Genomic DNA, 19,243 nt, shown 5'->3' with positions numbered 1-19,243 from the left:
TTATTTGATCTTGATCACCAGGCTGGTCCCCAAACTCTTATAGTTTTACATGGGTGTTTTTGTAGTCTATAGAGGGAGAAACAGTATTGATATCCTATTTTTTAATCCACTCCCCAGACATTCAGAGGTCACAATAATTTCATACCACCCAGGGGACTGTGCAGGGCAAGTCTGTTACCCAATTTGAACATTTTTATCATGTAGTTTGGTGTCAATCCAAGAAAGAGTCAATGAACTGACTAACCTGCCTTAGACTTGGTCTTAAACAAAAAAATGAAAACTGAAAACTGATTTTACAACAGGACAACATTTAGAGATAAGATCAGGCTCAAAGAGAAAAGCGTTTTTGAATAGCAGGCCCACATGTGACATGTTCAGAGTTGCGGCAAAATCTAAATGGAAATGGGTCCCAAGAAAGGAAGGCCTGTAAAGAGCCAATTTTTCAGAGGGAGGAGGGAAGACCATCCGTGATCTGGTCCAGCATCTAACCTCCTTCTCCACACGAGTAGTCTGCCTTTCTCCCTTCCAGCATCTCTATGCCACTAGGCCACAAGAAAGACGACTCTTTCGATAGCATTTGCTACAGCTGGTGGCTTTAGCCGAGGGAAAACTGTCAAGCAGGTCATAGTTTTGAATGGGTTGTAGAGGTTTTGCTTTTCCTTGGGCTTTCTGTTCTTCAGGAGCATGGGTAACTGAAAAAAGGATTTTACCTCATTCCCTCAGTCACTTTTATTTCTTAAAATTTATTTATTATTTTATTTTTAGTGACGAGCACTCAGCTAATTGGAACTCCAGGCAATTGTAGAGTCGCTTAGGTCAACTGTGAGAAGAGGCTATCTCTCATACATATATTTTAATTGAGGTATCATATATAGAAGATAAAGTACACAGATCTTAGGTACAACTCAATGAATTTTTAAACATGTGTGTGAAACTACTATTGTCCTACCTGCTCTCCCAGTCTCCAGCCCCAACCACGCCAACCCATTCTCTACGCCATCATAAAACACAGATTTGACCAAGTGATAAAAATGGTATCCGTCATTGCATCACCCCCACAGCAGTGACTGACTGTTGAATCTGTGCCAGTTCCCACTGAAGCTTTTTAATTCATTTTTTTTCTTTAAGCTAATACAAGTCAAGCACTTGGAACGTTTGCAGGCACACAGTGAGCATCAAATTATTATTACATACAAGAACCTTAAAAGGTCAATATTTTTCTCATTACCAATTTGTAGATGATAAAACTGAGGTTTAAAAGGCTTAATTCATTTGCCCAAGGTTTCTCAGCTTAGATGTGTAGAGTAGGGAGCTGGACTCCCAGAGCCCAGTTGTAAACACTATACTTCAGTATGTTCTAGAGCTGGTCTGTCTTTCTTTCTTTCCTTCCTTCCTTTCTTCTTTCTTAAGATTTGAGAGAGAGTGTGTGCGTGTACATGCATACACATGAGTGAGGAGAGAGGCCGAGGGAGAGAATCTTCAAGCAGACTCTCCACTGAGCATGGGGCCCAACATGGGGCTCCATCTCACAACCTTGAGATCATGACCTGAGCCAAAACCAAGAGTTGGACGCTTAACTGTCTGAGCCACCCAGGCTCTCCCAACTGGCATTTCTTTAATGAAAACCCCTTGAAACTTCTTCAGCCCCTAGAAGGTAAGTTCTCAACTCCTTAGCATGCCCTCCAAGGTCTTCCCACAAGCTAGGTACACATCCTATCTTTCCAAGCTTGCTTCTAGTTTCTATCTATTGGGCATCCATCTCCTGCTCTCACGATGCCAACCTACCTTGTCATTCCCTGAAAAAGTTTTGCTCTTAATAACTACTATTTATTGCTAACATCATGTATGAATTCTTTTTTTTTTTTTTAAGATTTTATTTATTTGACAGAGAGAGATCACAAATAGAGAGGCAGGCAGAGAGAGGAGCGGAAGCAGTCTCCCTGTTGAGCAGAGAGAACCCGATATGGGGCTCGATACCAGGACCCTGAGACCATGAGCTGAGCCGAAGGCAGAGGCTTTAACCCACTGAGCCACCCAGGTGCCCCCATCATGTAAGAATTCTTGATGTTTTCTATATTTACCTCCAGTTCTTACTGTAACTGCCCCAAATAAGTAGTAGGCTACTCATTTTACAGTTAAGTAAACGGAGACAGATTCAGGGTCTTGTCTTGTAGTCAGAGAGCCAATGTGCACGAAAGCTGGAGTCTGAACTCCAGCCTTATGATTTCAGGGCCCTGTCCTGCTCTCCTATGTGGCCAAATGTCCCCTAGTTTCTAGGGCATTTTTGATTCTAGCTACCACTTGACCCCATCTTGCTCTGCTGCCTTCCACAGATGTCAACAGATCACTTGTTAAGGAGGTTAATGCTCCATTTCCACTTCGGGCCTTTCCAAGTGCATTCAACCTTTGCATCCTAAAAAGCTGAAATGGAGTATTTCTGGAATATTCCTACTGCAGGCCCCAGGGCCAAACAATTAAATGGCAACTCTGCCCAAACAGAAGGGCAAGTCTGTGACCAGAAGAGGTTGCGGTTTCATGGCATGGGCCTAGAGGGCAGAGGAGCTGCTGCCAGTTAAATACCACATACACTTCAGCAGAGCCTCCAGGGGACATGTGACTCATGAACTCCCGGGACATGTACAATTCCTGAGGGATGAGCTAGTCAGCTTTCCAAACATGAGGACAATGGAGGATGGATTCTGTGGGCAGCCAGAAAGGCCAGACTGGGCAATTTTTGAACTGATCTTGAAAAGCATTTTGTCATTGGAATAGCTAACATTCTTGTTGATTATGTAGAATAAAAAATACTGAAGCATTTGAACATTTGGTACATGTTCAGCCCCTCTGTACCTCAAAAATGAATATTAATGTGCAGTCTGGAAAAGTCTAACTTGACAGGAAGTGGCCGGCTCTGCAACTATCTCCTGACAAGTCCTGGCAGCATTTGCTGGGAACATTCAATCATACTTGTATTTAAGATGATAAAAGAAGGTAATTATTTTTTTTAAAGAAAATATTTGTTTATTTTCGGGAGGGAGGGGCTCTCAAGCAGACTCTGTGCTGAGCATGGAGCCTGGTGCCGGGCTCGATCTCACTACCCTGAGATCACAACCTGAGCAGAAACCAAGGGCTGGACACTTAACTGACTGGTGCCACCCAGGTGTCCTTAAAATAAGTTAATTCTTTAGCTGGTTAATCTTACATAAATTTAAACTACATGTGTTTCTTTTCAAGTCCGGAGCTAAGAATTCTCACTGTTAAGAAAAACTACAAAAATTCAACTTGGAATCAGTACAATTATTAAAGTAATTTAAAAAGTAAATTGAGTTGACAAGTTAATTCCAAAGTTGATCTGGAGGGACAAAAGGGCATGCATAAGTAAGACAATTTTGTGAAACAAGAATATGAGGATATATTTGTGCTACTAGATAGGAAAATATCATAAAATTCACATGACTGATACTGGCGATTAGACTTGCTACTGAGGAAACAGGAGTGATTGCTCAGAAACAGACCCCAGGACACACATGTAATTAGATTATGAAGAATGTGGTATCAAAAGTCAGAATGGAAAGGACAGACTATTCAAAAAGGAGCTGAAATGACTGCTTAACCATTTTTGGGGGGAAAAAACCCTTATAACCTCACTTATAGCATGAATAAAAATAAATCCCAGAAACATTATTAAACATACAAAATTATTTTAATAGATAAGAAAATGCAAATTATTTGATTCTGAAAGGCTTTGTGGGAATTAAAGCCACAGAAAAGCATCACAAAAGGGGAAAGTGGACAGATCTGATCTCATAAAAGTTGAAAACTTATTTTTATCAAAACATCATATATAAAATCCAAGGGCAAACAACCAAACTAGGAAAAAATGACACCTAATGTATAAGGAACTCATGCGAACAAACTGAAAAAATAGCCTGTTCCAAATGGACAAAAAATGTAATTTTTTTTTTTTTGGTAAGATTTTATTTATTTATTTGACATATAGCGAGAGAAGGAACACAAGCAGGGGGAGTGGGAGAGGGAGAAGCAGGCTTCTTGCGGAGCAGTGAGCCTGATGCGGGACTAAATCCCAGGACCCAGGATCTTCACCTGAGGAGAAGGCATGTGCTTAACAACTGAGCCACCCAGGCATCCCAAAATGTAATCATTTTTTTAAAATGTAGTAATAAACATACAAAAAAATGTTTAGCTTCCCAAATAATAATAAAAAAATAGATATGCAAAGTCAAATAATGATGAGAAACCTTTTTTTGGCCTCTAAAATTATCAAAGATCGGTGCACATGTGGCGCGTGTCTGTGTGTGTGTGTGTGTGTGTGTGTGTGTGTGTGTAAAATAACAATGGCTGGGGCACCTGTATGTGCCTTAGCTAGTTAAGCCGCTGCCTTTGGCTTGGGTCATGATCCTGGGGGTCTTGGGATTGAGCCCTGCATGGGGAAATCCCTGCTCAGTGGGGGGCCTGCTTCTCCTCCCTTTCCCTCTTTCTAAAAAATAAATAAATAAATCTTAAAACAATAAAATAACAGTGGCTAATGCTGAGGGGCGAACTTCCCATGTTGGCAGGTATTGATCTATATATCCAGAGCTTTTAAAAAGTTCAAACCCTGACCATAATAATTCCTCTTCTGAATTTATCTTAATCAGAAGCTAAATGATTTTATACAAGAATGTATATCTTAGTGTTATTTATAATACAAAATTGGAAACCCCTAAATATCTAATAAAAAGGAAAAGGCATTAAGCAACAGCAATGGAATCTTCTACAAGACAAAAGAGTTAGTGCCTCTGAAGATTATTTAAATTAAGGCAAGATTAAAATTTATATACTGTAAAGAATGAGCTATGTTTTATACCTAATACATGCATAAAAAAGAACTAGCCAGATGTATATGTAATTATTAACCATGCTGGTGGGCTAATAGTTATTAGTGATAGCAGCAGCAGTAGCTCACCTTGGCTAGGTAAGTGATCTCATTTAACCCTCACATCACTGTGAGATCTTATGTTCCCTCACTGCATGTGAGGATGCTGAGCAGTGGACCTGGGACCCAAACTCTGGTCTGCCAAGGGCTGGGATCTGAACCTCTCGGCCCTGCTGCCTGATGGTTACCTTCTCCCTAGTAACTGTACTTCCAAATTCTGTGACATGAGTATACTTTAATAATCTGGGGGAAAACACAACTGTTAAAAAAGTGAATTGGGGCCAAGAAGCCATTGGAAGTCTAGTGTTCTGTTCTGTGACGGCCTGTGGTATGGGAGACTGAGCCACCAGTGCGCCCTTCCACTCCTGCCCTTGGCTCTGAGTTCTCTCTCTTCAATTTCCTATCTCTTTCTCCTGCTCCTCTTTCCAGTGTACATCCTGGAGTCACTTGGTGGGAAGCCCTTGGTGCATGGTGATGCCATCCCGGGGCTGGTCTGGCCTAGTCCTTTTCTTTCCTCTGCCTCTCTCTTTTCCTTCCCTTCTGCCTACCCTTAGACTTCCTACCAGCCCCTGGGAATAAGCCTGGTTCAAAGTTCTGGTTTAACAAAACAAAACAGGGCATCCTGGGGTTAACTCGGCCTTTCACAGTTCTATGATTAAATTGCATTTTTCGGTGGTTCTGCCTTTAAACTCAAACTCTTTTAAAGAGAAATTTAAGGAGAGCAAAACATAGGAAACAGTGCCAAATGCCAATAACATATTTTAGTCGTTTGGGGAATGGGCAGCTTTAGCAACCGCAAATTCCCACTTATGCAAGGGCTACTTGAGCATTTTTCTTTATTGCTTAGTGACAGAAGCCTGGCTTTAGACCATGGTCAGAGTTGTTCTCCCTTGTTTTCTTTGTCTCTCTTCCTCTGAAAACAGTTATAAAAAGCCTGAGTTATCACAATGAGAGTTGCCTAAGCCTAAAGCTCTAATCAAATAACAAAAATCATTTTCCATTGATGCAGTTAGTTTGGAGGAAAGGGCAGATCTGAGTCTGTCTTGGCACCTGCTCAACAAGCTGTTACACCTGCACTCTACGCTCGGGAGGCTTCACACACGTGACTTCACCACCAGCTGGCAAGGCTTTGGTACCATGTGCTCGGATAGGTGTTCCGTCTCCTTTCTCCCAAAGAAAGTGACGAAAGGGGAAGATATGAATATTGTTTTCTGATTATGCTGTCCCAGACCATAGCTGGCACAATATAAAATGGGAAGATATCCTGAGAGTTCCCTTCTATGACTATCAGGGACTATGAACCCAAACATTAGAGTCCAATGTCATCAGAGTTAGATTATGGTGTGGCCCAGCCAGTGCCAGGGCATGGAACTGGTAAGTTGTACTACACTTGGTCACCAAATAAATTGGAAATAAGGTGCCAGTGAGCTCATGTTTCCATAGCTTCTCCTTAAATTACTGGCAAATGTGAACTAGTCCCTCTAGAGAATAAGTGGATAGCAATGGAAATTTTAAGAAACTTTAAAAAAAAGATTTTATTGATTTATTTGACAGAGAGACACAGCAAGAGAGGGAACACAAGCAGGGGGAGTGGGAGAAGGAGAAGCAGGCTTCCCACCAGGCAGGGAGCCTGATGTGGGGCTTGATCCCAGGATCCTGGGATCATGGCCTGAACCGAAGGCAGACACTTAACTGAGCCACCCAGGTGTCCCAAGAAACCTCTTTATGTATTAAGTACTGAGCATTTTGGTGGTAAGCACATGTACAGAGAAACTGTAAGCTAGGGAAAGCATCCTGGAATGAAGCAGCTTGCAGTCATCTGAGCAATCAATTAATATGGGTGTAAGATATTCGTTTCATTGCATAAAAGTCCATCAACTGATTCTGTAAAAATTGCAAATAAAAATAAGAATTAAACAGTTGGAAAAAGATACAAATATCCTCAAAAAAATACTAGCTGGTAGCGCCTGGGTGGCTCAGTGGGCTAAGCGTCTGACTTTTGATTTTGGCTCAGGTCGTGATCTGAGGGTTGTGAGATCAAGTCCTGTGTTAGACACTGTGCTAGGAGTGGAGCCTGCTTAAGAGTCTCTCACTCTGCCTGCTCCCCCACACCGTGCTCCCTCTCAAAACAAAACAAACAACACAAACAACAAAACCTAGCCAAATGAATCTAGCAACATATAAAGCCTCTGTCTTCGGCTCAGGTCATGATCCCAGGCTCCTGGGATTGAGCCCGAGCCCACATCGGGCTCTCTGCTCAGTGGGGAACCTGCTTCCCCTCTCTCTCTCTGCCTGCCTCTCTGCCTACTTGTGATCTCTGTCTGCCAGATAAATAAATAAATAAAATCTTTAAAAAAAAACAAAAACAAAAAAACCAACCTATGAGCAGTTGGGATTCATCCCAGAAATACAAGGTTGGTTTAACATCTAAAAATCAAACGATGTAACAGACCATATTAATAGAATAAAGGACAAAACCAACATGATCATCTCAGTAGATGCCCCCCAGAAAAAGGAAAAAAAAAAAGCATTAGACAAAATCCAACATCTCTCTGTGATAAAAAGTATTTGACAGACTAAGAAAAGAAGGGAACTTCAACAGATACAGGCTATCCATGGAAAAACTCAGCCAAAAGTACATTTAATGATGAAAGATCAAACGTTTTATACTTAAGATCAGGAACCAGACAAGGATGTCTGTTCTCAACACATCAATTCAACATTTTACTGAAGGTTCTAGCTAGGTCGACTGGGCAAGAAAAAGAAAAACTGATAATGATGATGACAAGATTTGGTATATGAAAAAATTGAAAACATTTTGCTAAGATGAAAGCCAGAAAAAAGTATATTTTAAATCAAGACTTTGTAATTATATCCATGTATATTGCTTGTACTCTTGGAGAGGCTGTGACTAACATGAGCAAGTTCAGAGTTATGGAAACATTTATCAGGAATCCCATTCCAAATAAGGTAAAAAGGTAGTGCTAGTGTTAGAGCATGTAATAAATACTTCATTTCAAAAGAGAGAAGTATAATGTATTTTTATTGATAATGAGTTTCTCTCACTTTTCCCCTATCTACTAAATATATTAAATACTCTGAGTACATACTGAAAGCACGTTGAAAGAGTACCATTGAGTAAGATGCCAGGATATTAGGCTGCTTAGGCATCCACATATTTCAGTCTGGCCCTGCTTTCTGCAGGTACTCTGGGTCATGGCTACTCCCAAGTGGAAAAAAGAGGACATTAGTCTGATGGGTCTGGTCCAGGTCTCCTTGTATTGGATCACAAAGGACTCCATACGGATATGGGACTTAGCATCAGACCAGAACAAACCATTGCCCTCTGCTGCTGAAACTGAGGTCATTGGGCACATGAAGATGAGAATCTGGCTGTCTTTCCATAACAATTCTTTAAGGTACAAGGAAAGCCATGTAAGGGACAGGGCTACTCTGACATCTTAAGAGTTTGTGAAGTAAAAACATGAAAGCCAGTAATATTCACCAGAGGCCTCGAACTGTCTCAGGTCTGAGAGCTCTCTTTGTTTTCTTCCTTAGAACATTGACTATGGCAGCTATCATGTTGATTTGGGGTTGCTGGCCAATGCTGGCTTTGAACTTGCCAGATCTCCCCTGGCTAACTCAGACCTATCCTGACAAATCATCTTAAATTTTGCTGGAGTCTTTGAACTTTGCTTCTTGTCTGTGCTTTAGCCTTACAATTAACCCTTCCAACTCTAGTCTTGACACTGGGCATTTGGGGCCTCCTCTTCCTTTTACAACTCTTTCTGCATCTCCAAATGGCTTCCTTCTAAATCAGCTCTGAAATCTCAGAGTAAAATAATGTGTTGGTCAAAGCATGATACGAAAAAACAGAAAAATGACTTTTCTTCTTAAATATGTCCAAGATTTTTAGCTTCTCCAATCTCCTGAGTCCCAGAAACAACAGCAACATTAAAGAAAACAAACAAACAAAAAAACCAATGACTATTCAAGTATTTCTCAGTTGTGCTCTGAACCTTCCACTTTGGAAGTGCAAAATGAAATAAACATTTTAGCAAATATAAGTATTTCAGTGGACTGGGTGCTCATACTAACTATTTCAGAGATCTCTCATCTTTGAAAAACTTTTTTATTAATAATTAGCACTGCAGTCTTGATATGAAAACTATAAACCCGAGAACAGACACGAGTGAATTTCATAAGCAAAATCTCTTTAATAATTTCCCTGAAGAAAATGCTTGAAATGCCCTTTAGAAAGAGCTTGGCATGATTCCATATCACCCTTCCTGAAGTATTTGAGACTGCTGGGCAATGAAGAGGAATCCTACCATGAATGGTGACTGAGCAATGGCACCCAAATTTCATGTTTTCTGGATCAGCACCACTTTTTTTTTAAGGTCTCGAATTTTTACTTCTTCTAAATAAGGATTTGAAAGACAAACACCCTATTGACTATCACTATCATTTCACGAGAAAGTAATGGGATTTTAAAACTAAAAATGTAGATAGAATATGATTTCAGAAAAAATTTTTTTAGCCTATATGGTGGTATTAAAAATACCCCACATTGTATTATTTTTCTCCTTTCTGTATAATTTAGTGAAAACTCCCCCCGCCCCCAGATGAGCCCTCAATCCATAGAGGGAAGGTAGGGAACTTTCTGATTAGAACGAAGGAATCTCTCAATGTTGCCAAACCCACTGCTTTAAAGTTAACTTCAAAATAGAAGAATCAGGACAGTGTTTCCCAAACTTGAGTCATGTGAAAACACTTTCACAAACGTTGTCATAGCTGCATCCCACCTGCAATATTTACTTAATGCTTTGTTTAGATGGAGTCATTTGTTGACTCAAGTAAGTTTATTTAAAAATGAAGGCCTTATATGAATACCATAAATGGAAACCAGTATCCCTTGCCATAAAATCAAGATAACACAACTGGCTGGAAGACGCTGAGCCTCCTGCCAACTCTGTTAAGAAAAAAAAAAAAGATCAGCAGGTGTTAAGGGTTCAAGTCACAGCAGCACCAGAATAAATCTTTGTTTAATTTAACCTCAAGGACAGAAAGAGAATTGAAGGGAATAATTTTCGCATAATGCAATTAAATGTCATTTAATGCCATGTCCATGTACTGTCTGAAGCATCTCTTGTACCGACCAATATCGTTTTGGTAGAAATTCCACGGAATTAGAGGTGTCCTTGCACAGTAATTAAAAGCACTAGTTAACCTGGCCTTCCTGAGTTCAAACTCTGAGACTCTTCCATGTACTAACTGGTGACTTTGAGCAAGTTATTAACCTGCTCAGCCTAAGGTTTTCATCTAAGAAATGGGCTTAACCATAATACCCACTTCACAGGCTGGTTGTGAGGGTCAAATGATGAGATACATGTAAAGCTGGCAGAACTGTAAATAGTACAGTATGTGCTCAAAAATGTTATTTTTTTTTAAAGATTTTATTTACTTATTTATTTGACAGAGATCTCAAGTAGGTGGAGAGGGAGGCAGAGAGAGAGAGAGAGAGAGAGAGGAGGAAGCAGGTTTCCTGGTGAGCAGAGAGCCCAATGCGGGGCTCGATCCCAGGAGCCTGGGACCATGACCTGAGCCGAAGACAGAGGCTTTAACCCACTGAGCCACCCAGGTGCCCCAAAATGTTGTTCTTAATATCTCACACTTTGAGGAATGCCAAATGAGGATACTGAAGGCCTATATTAAGTTGTATCAGAAATATAGTAATATAGCAACATATTTCTGGAGAGACAGAGAGCTAGGGAAGAAGAATGACCATTCTTTAGTAATTTGGATTAAAAGAGTAACTCCGTACACACGCATCTATGGTAATTTATTGCTTATTTGGCTTGTTTCCTTCCATGCCCCATTTCCTTGGCCAAGAGCACTGCTGTGATATATTTTTGCCTTTAAGGCATAATACACAATGCCTTTGACACAGAAAGGTCACGTCATACGAAAGGCTTTCAGGATCTTAACCGTAAGTTGTTACTTAGGTAAACAAGGTCACCTAAATATATGAGGCTTTTAATTATGAAATCAGTGTCCCCTCTATTTGGTGTAAACAACAGAAGTAACATAGGATTTAGCCCTCAGAGAGGCTACATGTTATGATTTAATTCATATTGCGAAATAGAGTGAGGGAAGACTTACTCATCAGTAAATCATCAAATAAATAAGCTAACATCAAAAAGCAGTCATTCTAGGGGGCTCTGGAGATGGATTAGTTGGTCCTGAACAAGAAAGACATATATTAACATATCCTAAGCTGTTGCCTTTCATGTGTTTCATCCCTTTTGTCCCTGGAACTATATTTAGTACAGAGGGAACAACAGTGCTGCCAGGGCAGTTGAGTAGAAAGAGAGGGTATTAATTTAGTAGCTCTTGGTCAAGGTTAGGTAGGGCAAGAGATAGTGGACAAGTACACGTTGAGTTTGTTAAACTACAAGATAAGGTCATTTGGAAATTTATAGTACTCTCCAGACCCTGTGTTGGGTCTACCTTGATGGTGGCCTCATTTACAAGGATCTGGATTTAAAAAATACCTGTCTGCTTCAGTCCCTGTCCACTTCCCAGGGAGGAACCGTCTCTTCCATCTCTCGGACCTGCTTCTTGAGAACACCTTTATTGCTCCTTCCTCCTCTCCATTCAGCTCTGTTCCTTCCTCCAGTGCCCCAAGTTGAACGCGTCAGGTTTTTCCTTTTGCTGTCATCATCCCCCATTTGTGAGTGGCCTCCCTTCTCCTACAGACCTCGGGATTGTTAGGTTTTTTCTGATCAGGCCAAGTCCTCATCCTCCTTTCTTCCGCTTTTTCAGAGGGTTGCTTGGCTTTTCTATTGAATTCTGCATCAAATGTTAACTATTCTTTCTTAAAAATGTTATCTGTCCTTTCCCACGTCTCTCTTCCCACACTGTCGAGGACAATTTTTGTAAATTCCTTCACTCTACTTTTATAATGTCTGTAAGCAATAGAATGTTCCAGATGCTGGAAGTGGAATGAAGTCACATCTTCTAATCTCCCCTCACACCTTTTCCCTAGGACCTACTCCTTTTAGAAAGCTTGGCTTGAGTACTTTAGGGGAGACCATGAAGAGCAGAAGAAACTCCGCTGCAATACAGTAAATTCCTTTCCCCATTGTTTACTGAGTTTGCACGGGTCTGGGGGTCTAATCGAAAAGTGCCCAGGGGCGCTGGGCTGCCTCAATGGTGAAGCATGCAACTCTTGAACTTGGAGTTGTGGGTTCAAGCCCCGCACTGGGTGTGGAGATTACTTAAAAAATAAAATCTTTTTTTCCTTCCTTCCTCCCCCCTCCTTTCTTTTTTTTTTTAAAGAGTGCCCAGGGTTGGAGCTCATTAAACCTTAACTACTAGCAGTGGCTCTAACTTTCAGTGAGTTCTACACCTTATCTATAAATGGTCTCTATGTTCTGGAAATGAACACTTGGAGCTATTTGATTACAATGATCTGAATGGCTCATTTATGAAAATACAGTAGTGTCCTAGAAACATCACTTTACCACCAAAATAAGGAGCACAATTTCCACAGACATTCAGGCAGAGTCTGCAGCATGCCAGGTGGAGTTCAAGTGCTAGGGGTACTAGGGAACAACTCGGGCAAGGCCCGGCTCTTCTGGAGCAATGACTTCCTGTGAGTATTTAAAGGCCAAGGAAAATGATCGCCATTGTACTGGTCAAGGAAACCAGGTTAAAGCCATCCTATTAAGAAGGTCCTTGGTGGATATGCCACTGTGTTAACAAAAGCTCCACCTCCCTGAACTAGGATACATATTTAAGAGTAGGCAGGTTAAAAAAAAAAAAAAAAATCCTAACCCAACCCAAAAGATAATGGGAATCATCTGTTCTGTTCTCATGTGCAAACCTATAATTTATGGAAAGATGGGAAAGAGAAAGTCCCTGAGGAGACCAGGCCAAGTTCTGTGGTGAAAATGCAACTGTATTCAAAGCTCAGACTGGAAGAGGCGGGTGGAGAGGAGCAAGAAGCCGCAGTAAAAATAACATGGCTGCAGGCAGTCGGCTCCCTTTCTTCTCCGTTCTCGACGCCATTCCTGGGCCATTCCTGGGCCATTCCTGGGCCAAGCTGCCTTCCTCCCTTGCCCCTGCCACCCCAGCCCTTCCCCATTCATAGGTTATTAATTTTTCCTCTGTGCTTTTCATTCATTTTTAAAGAATTCTGAACTAGCTGTAATAATCACAATTGTCACAGGTAATGTCAGCAGTGTAAATTATAGGGCATCTCAGGAAGCAGGGAGTTAACATCACATGAGAATATGTGTTAATGAAATGGAGTCACCAGGAATTTTCGAATTATGAAAAGGAGACCATTTCCCTAAATATATGACCGTGTATAATATATATTTGTACACACTTACATATAAAGTAATTTACTACCAAGAATATGCTGTAAGACCTGATAGTAGAAAAGGCGAACATTCTTAAATGCAATGTTACTGGCAGTATCATTCTGCCAAACTCAGATTTTTTAGTTTTATCTCAATATCACGATAGCTACATGTTGTCTTTTTTGATACTTCTGTTGGCTGTTATCACTTTCACTTTAGAAACCACATTATAAAGCTATGAGTACTAATAAATCAACTATTTTATTTTTTTATTTTTAGAGCAAGGGAGAAAGGCAGAGCAAGGGAGAAAATATATTTTTTTAAAAAGATTTTATTTATTTGACAGACAGAAATCACAAGTAGGCAGACAGGCAGGCAGAGAGAGAGAGGAGAAAGCAGGCTCCCTGCTGAGCAGAGAGCCCCATGCGGGGCTTGATCCCAGGACCCTGAGATCATGACCTGAGCCAAAGGCAGAGGCTTTAACCCACTGAGCCACCCAGGCGCCCTGAGGGAGAAAATCTTAAGCAGGCTCCACGCCCAGCTCGTGAGTCCAGTGCGGGGCTTGATCTCACAACCCTGGGATCACGGCCTGGGCTGAAATCAAGAGTCAGACTCTTAACTGACTGAGTCATTCAGGTGCCCTCAACTGCTATTTTAAATGTATTTTTTAAAATGCCAATATTGGGGCGCCTGGGTGGCTCAGTAAGTTAAGCCTCTGCCTTCGGCTCAGGTCACGATCCCAGGGTTCTGGGATCGAGCCCCGCATCGGGCAGATCTAGGCAGGGAGCCTGCTTCTCTCTCCCTCTGCCTGCCTCTCTGCCTACTTGTGATCTCTGTCTGCCAAATAAATAAATAAAATCTTAAAAAAAAAAAAAAGTAAAATGCCAGTATTAGTGTTTTCTGCTGGGCCATTTGAAATGGCATTTTTATTACACTATTTAATATGCTCACATACTTCAATAAAAGTTCAATATATATGTTTTTGATTGGCTCCCTTATCAGCCATGGAAGGTAAATTATTATCCATGTCAGAGATGGAGAAACGGGTCATCTAAACTAGAAAAGATTGGTGGTAGTGGTGGAAAGAAGATGTGAAATATACACCAAACTGTCCAGGCAGGGAATTTTCTTTCTTTCTTTCTTTCTTTTTTTTAAATTAAGATTTTATTAATTTGTCAGAGAAGGAGAGACCACACAGCTAGGGGAGCGGCAAGCAGAGGGCTACGCAGGGAGCCGGACGTGAAGCTCGACCCCAATGTCCTGGGATCGCGATCTGAGCCATCCAGGTGCCCTCCTTTCGGTTTCTAATGTCTGTTGAAGTGTTCTTACTATTCATGGATAGCTTTAACTGCTAGAATAAAACAGAGAAAGAAAGCACCCCGGACAGGGTGCATGATAAAGCCTCATTACAGTGTGTAAATTAACTGAATTTTGTTAATATGACTGAGGGACTTTTAACAATCGCAGCCCCAGAGTACTCACTAACCGCCAGCCGTTCCTCAGAACACTTGATGTATCTGGGACTCCTTTAATCTCACAATCTTATGTGGGGAAATACTTTAATAATCCCCACTTTACAGATAAGGAAACTGAGGCATAACAAGTTTAAGTTATTTGCTCAAGGTCACACAGCAGGTAAGGGGTGTGGCTAAGATACAAGCCCAGGCTCTTTGGCGCCAGACTCCAGGCCCTCAACCATTACAGTAGTACACTGCCTTTCAAAGCACATGCTTCAGTCCTCCAAACTCAGGACTAACCAATCCTAAAGAGAAACAAAAGATCAATTTAGTGAACTCTTCAGTTCACAAATGCTCACGTATGCAGTAACACAGCTTGAATTAATGCACAGCCCCTTTTGAGCCCATTCTCAACCTTGTCTTCCTCTTCCTGTAACTGATTCATTCATTCACTCTTTATTTATTGGGCACTTCCTCTTGCCCAGGCATTGTTTTCAGTAGTGGAGTCCAGGATGAATAAAGACTTGCATTCAAGGTTGAATTTTTCCACTTATGGACTGTTTTTATTTTCATTTATTTAAGTGAGCACTACACCCAACATGGGGCTTGACCTCACAACCGTGAGATCAACAGTTGCATGCTCTACCGAGCCAACCAGGTACCCCTTGTGGATTATTTTTAAAGGTCGTTACAAGCAGGCCTAAGAACAAAGTCAGGTAACATTTTGTTGGGGGGTGTATAGCATAGTCTTGGCAAGAATCTTAAAACTGCATCTTCTCTGCTCCCAGCCTGGGAACTGGGCAGGCATCTCCATATCCTGGGTGGGAGGGGTTGCTCATTTTCTCCCAAATATATTTTCTGTCCACTCAGACGACCCCTTCAGCACTCTGCCCACCTGGAATGTGTGTCTTGTCTTACACATATTTTGAATCCACCATACCACAGAGCATAGTACCTAGCACTTAACAACTACTTAGAAGGTCATGAAACGCAGTCCAAGTCAAGAAGTGCTGGTGCTTTCCTGTGGTGCTCATAACCATTGTTTTTGAAAGAGGCTAGCATTCTTTTTATTGCAGTAAATATAACATCATTTTTAGGTCTATCTCCTAATTCCTTTTGATTGGTTATACTTCACTGATTTCAGCTTCTCCTCCACTGGTAACCATTTCATGGGTAATAAAATCACAACTGAGGCAATTAGTTGGTTTTCCTAAATAGCATATCTGGCCTCATTAGCACCTTGGGAAGAGAAGACTTTAGTCCTTGTGGTGTCCCCCCTCCCCGCCCCTGATGGATTCAGAAGCTCGCTCCAAGGTCTGAAGTTTCTTTGCCTTCCTCATCTGAAGCAGCTGAAGCAACTGGTCCCCCTCCCCCTGCATTATCCCCTTCTGTCCATCCCGTCAGTGGGGTGGAGACTCACAGCTCATAAGTGTGCTGAAGAAAACCCCAGAGGCAGAAACGAGAATAACTTGCTCGTGCTAACAAAACAAACCAGAATACACAGTAGGGGCCAAGACCTCACAGTAGCTGAGTTCCAAATCTTCCCTTATCCCGAGGAGACAGACTGCCTGCCTCTATTCTAAGCTCAGGCAGTGTGGCTTAAGCAAACTCCTAGAAGGAATTCAAGCCTCAAGATCCATTTTCAGCTTCTCCCAGATCCCCGTGTGCCTTTTTATCCTCACTCCATCTTGTCCAGCCAAACGTGAAAGCTTGTGTAAAGACCATTACATGTCTCACTTTGAAAGGACTTGAATGCCCTTATGAACTAGCTTCTGGCTAAAATCTTTAGTCCCAAGGAGACACAGAAAGCAGCAGCCAGTTGGAAAACAAAAAGAGTTGTTATCTTTATGTCAAATTAAACTCAGATCTGCTTAATATCTTGGCCAACTTATGCCACAACTATCTTGGCCCTTTCCGCTACCCCAAAGCCTTTTGTGGCCAACATGTACCATTGTGCTGCTGTTTGACGCTGTGCCAGAAGCCTTCTGTGCCAAAGCCAAGGAACACCCTTCCTTCTTTGGGTTGTGGGGTAGCAGGGGAGGGTTTCTAATTCCTTTTGTGACCACTGACTAAGAGCTGAGCGGTCAACAATTTGGTAAATTATATACACACCTAAAATGTCAGCTGCATCAGATTTTTGTTCTCTATTCTTCCAGTAGCTGAAAGGAACCTTTAGGCTGAAGGCAATTCTAGAAGAGTTAGGTTTTCTAACCACATTCTGTGGGAGGGATGCTAGCAGAATTCCAGGCACACAGGATCTTGAGCAGCAAAGAATCACTGATAAGGACATATGCCAATGATTTAAACCAATGCCAAGGAATGGGAATTAGCCAGTTATGGACACACAAGTGCATACATACACACACACGAAGAGGAAAAGATAGAAGCTCTACCACAAAAGCCCTTTTTGGAAGCAGACTAGCTATAAATATATAAACACCACTGACACAGGTCAGCCATAGCTATGGATCTAGAATATGTTAAGTCCAAACTTTTAAAAAACAAAACAAAACAAAAAGCAAATTCATAGTGTCATAAGTCTGTATGTAATTAGTATGCTTTCTCTTTGGGACTGTAATATATTCTGAGTGTTATCCAGTTCTTTGTTCTGGAATTTTGCTGTTTTTGATGACTACTGGTCCCTGGGCTGGAAAGAACAAAAATATTTTGACCACCATGGCAGCGGTTAAAACTGACCTGTAGAAATTTTAGGGCCTATGGACTATTTGGGGGAATCTGGGTAGGAAGCTGGGTCTGACCACTACGATTGCAGCATCTGTATGGACTCTCCTGGGCACTACTCTGAGGCTAGTGATGGGCGCATTTACCTAGTTTTGTTCCCCTCTTTGCCTTCTATTCCCTCCTACCCAGTGGTAAGACCTGGCGGAGCTTCAGCAGTGGTACGGCGTGGCCTTGCTGTCAGGTGGGTCTGGTACCAGGATGCTTCCGGAAATAATGTTAGTGCTGGTGAGAAATAGTACAATGGGGTGGTTCAGAGTGTGTGTCCATTGGAGAAGAGGTCCTTCAACTGCAGGGGTAATCAAGCAGCTGGTCATAGTTGTTATTCTTTGATTTGATCAGTCTGAAATATTTCATACAAAACTGACACAGAAGAGGAAATGTGCTAGAATAGGGCAGCTTGTATTTGAATTTCAGCGCCTGTACTTTAGTTAGATGACTTTAGGCAAGTTCCCCTCATGTGTACAGGATGGGTAATAATAGTAGTTATCTCAGAGGGCAACTGGGATTAAATGAGATAATCCATGTAGGTTTAGAACACAGTCCGTCCTAAAGTAAGCACTCTGTAATAAAAGTCACATTTTTTGAACATGTAATAAAAAATAGCTACGATTAATTAGTACAATGTTCTCATTTTATAAAGACCAAGCACCAGAGATACGTAGCTTGGTAAAGGACGAACTATGTTCACCCTGGGTCAGAGGTTTTCCCTGTACTCCCTCCTTGACCAAGTGCGTGAAATGAAAGGCCCCTTGCCCTCAGTGAGTCTGGGCCCCAACAACTCTGGGGTGAAGCAAGCGGACCGAGAGTCCTGGCCCTTTCTCTCTCCTTCTGTCTGTCCGATGATCAGTCCCTGCCCCCCAGCTGGCAACCGGCAGAGAAAGGAGAAAAAGATGAAACCCATATCCATTGTTTTACTACCTGGGATTGCCTAGACCTTCTCTCTGCACCCTGACCTCTGCTCCAGCTGAGAATCCATTCAACAGCATCCTTCCCCTGATTCCCTTTTTCTTTCTCATAAGCCTTCCCTTAGGACGCCCAATTCTTCCACTGTCCATTACCTGACTCTACCTGTAGCCTGGACACACACACCGATATCCAGTTCACCAGATGACCCGACTGATGTGTGCATTTTAGGAGCAAATTCACTAGGTGGCATATTACCTTCTGCACATTTTTTACTGGCCAACTTTTGTGTGCTGGGCACTATTGTGCCATGAGATGTTAAGGTATTAGGAAGTTAATTTGTCTTTGAGGGCTATATACAATTAGTGTATTTCACTTGTTTTGTAGGCTGTCCTTCAGATCCTATTTGTGAAAAATGCTTAAAGTCTTAAGCATCCTATTTAAGGATCTTTCGCAAATGGAAATCTTGACATTTATCCCTTGGAACTGAAGGAGCGGGTATCTAGCCTTCATTCCAGGTTTCTTGCAATGCCCAGAGCCCAGTTATGAAAACTGGCAAGGAAGTCCCAGAAAGTAGATAGGTAAATGTAGAGTGGCTCCTACAATTTAATCACTTCTCAAGGATCATGCAACTAGGGTCCCAGAGCTGGGAGGGGCTGTAAAAATTGTTTAATTTAACCTTTCCCTTCACACATCAGGAAAGTTAGGGCTCCAGAAATAATGCAGTAAAGAGTATGAGATCCTCTTGCGAACAGATTTGTGCAAAGCCAAAACTGGAGGAAAAAAGTGGTCCAAGTTCAGTGTCCTGTGTGAAATTGTTATTTAAAGATGCCCTA

General features: G+C 41.6%; 1 protein-coding gene across 4 annotated transcripts in view; it reads right to left on the bottom strand.

Moving 5' to 3' along the window:
- The window catches only part of PLEKHM3 (pleckstrin homology domain containing M3), a 184,135-nt gene that overhangs the window by 48,214 nt on the left and 116,678 nt on the right, over nt 1–19,243 (bottom strand). The window contains exon 7 of one of the 4 annotated variants that reach the window (XM_059168230.1): nt 13,654–15,067. The exons of the other annotated variants lie outside the window; for them this stretch is intronic. Within the exon in view, the coding sequence (XP_059024213.1) occupies nt 15,038–15,067 (30 nt within the window). The 3' untranslated portion in view covers nt 13,654–15,037. Of the gene's footprint in view, nt 1–13,653; nt 15,068–19,243 lie in introns of those variants that run through there. 4 annotated transcript variants of the gene reach the window in all.

This window comes from Mustela lutreola, chromosome 3, assembly GCF_030435805.1.
Source record: "Mustela lutreola isolate mMusLut2 chromosome 3, mMusLut2.pri, whole genome shotgun sequence".
NCBI classification, from domain to species: Eukaryota; Metazoa; Chordata; class Mammalia; order Carnivora; family Mustelidae; genus Mustela; species Mustela lutreola.
The sequence above is the reverse complement of the archived record's forward strand: the minus strand, read 5'-3'. Positions and strand labels throughout refer to the sequence as shown.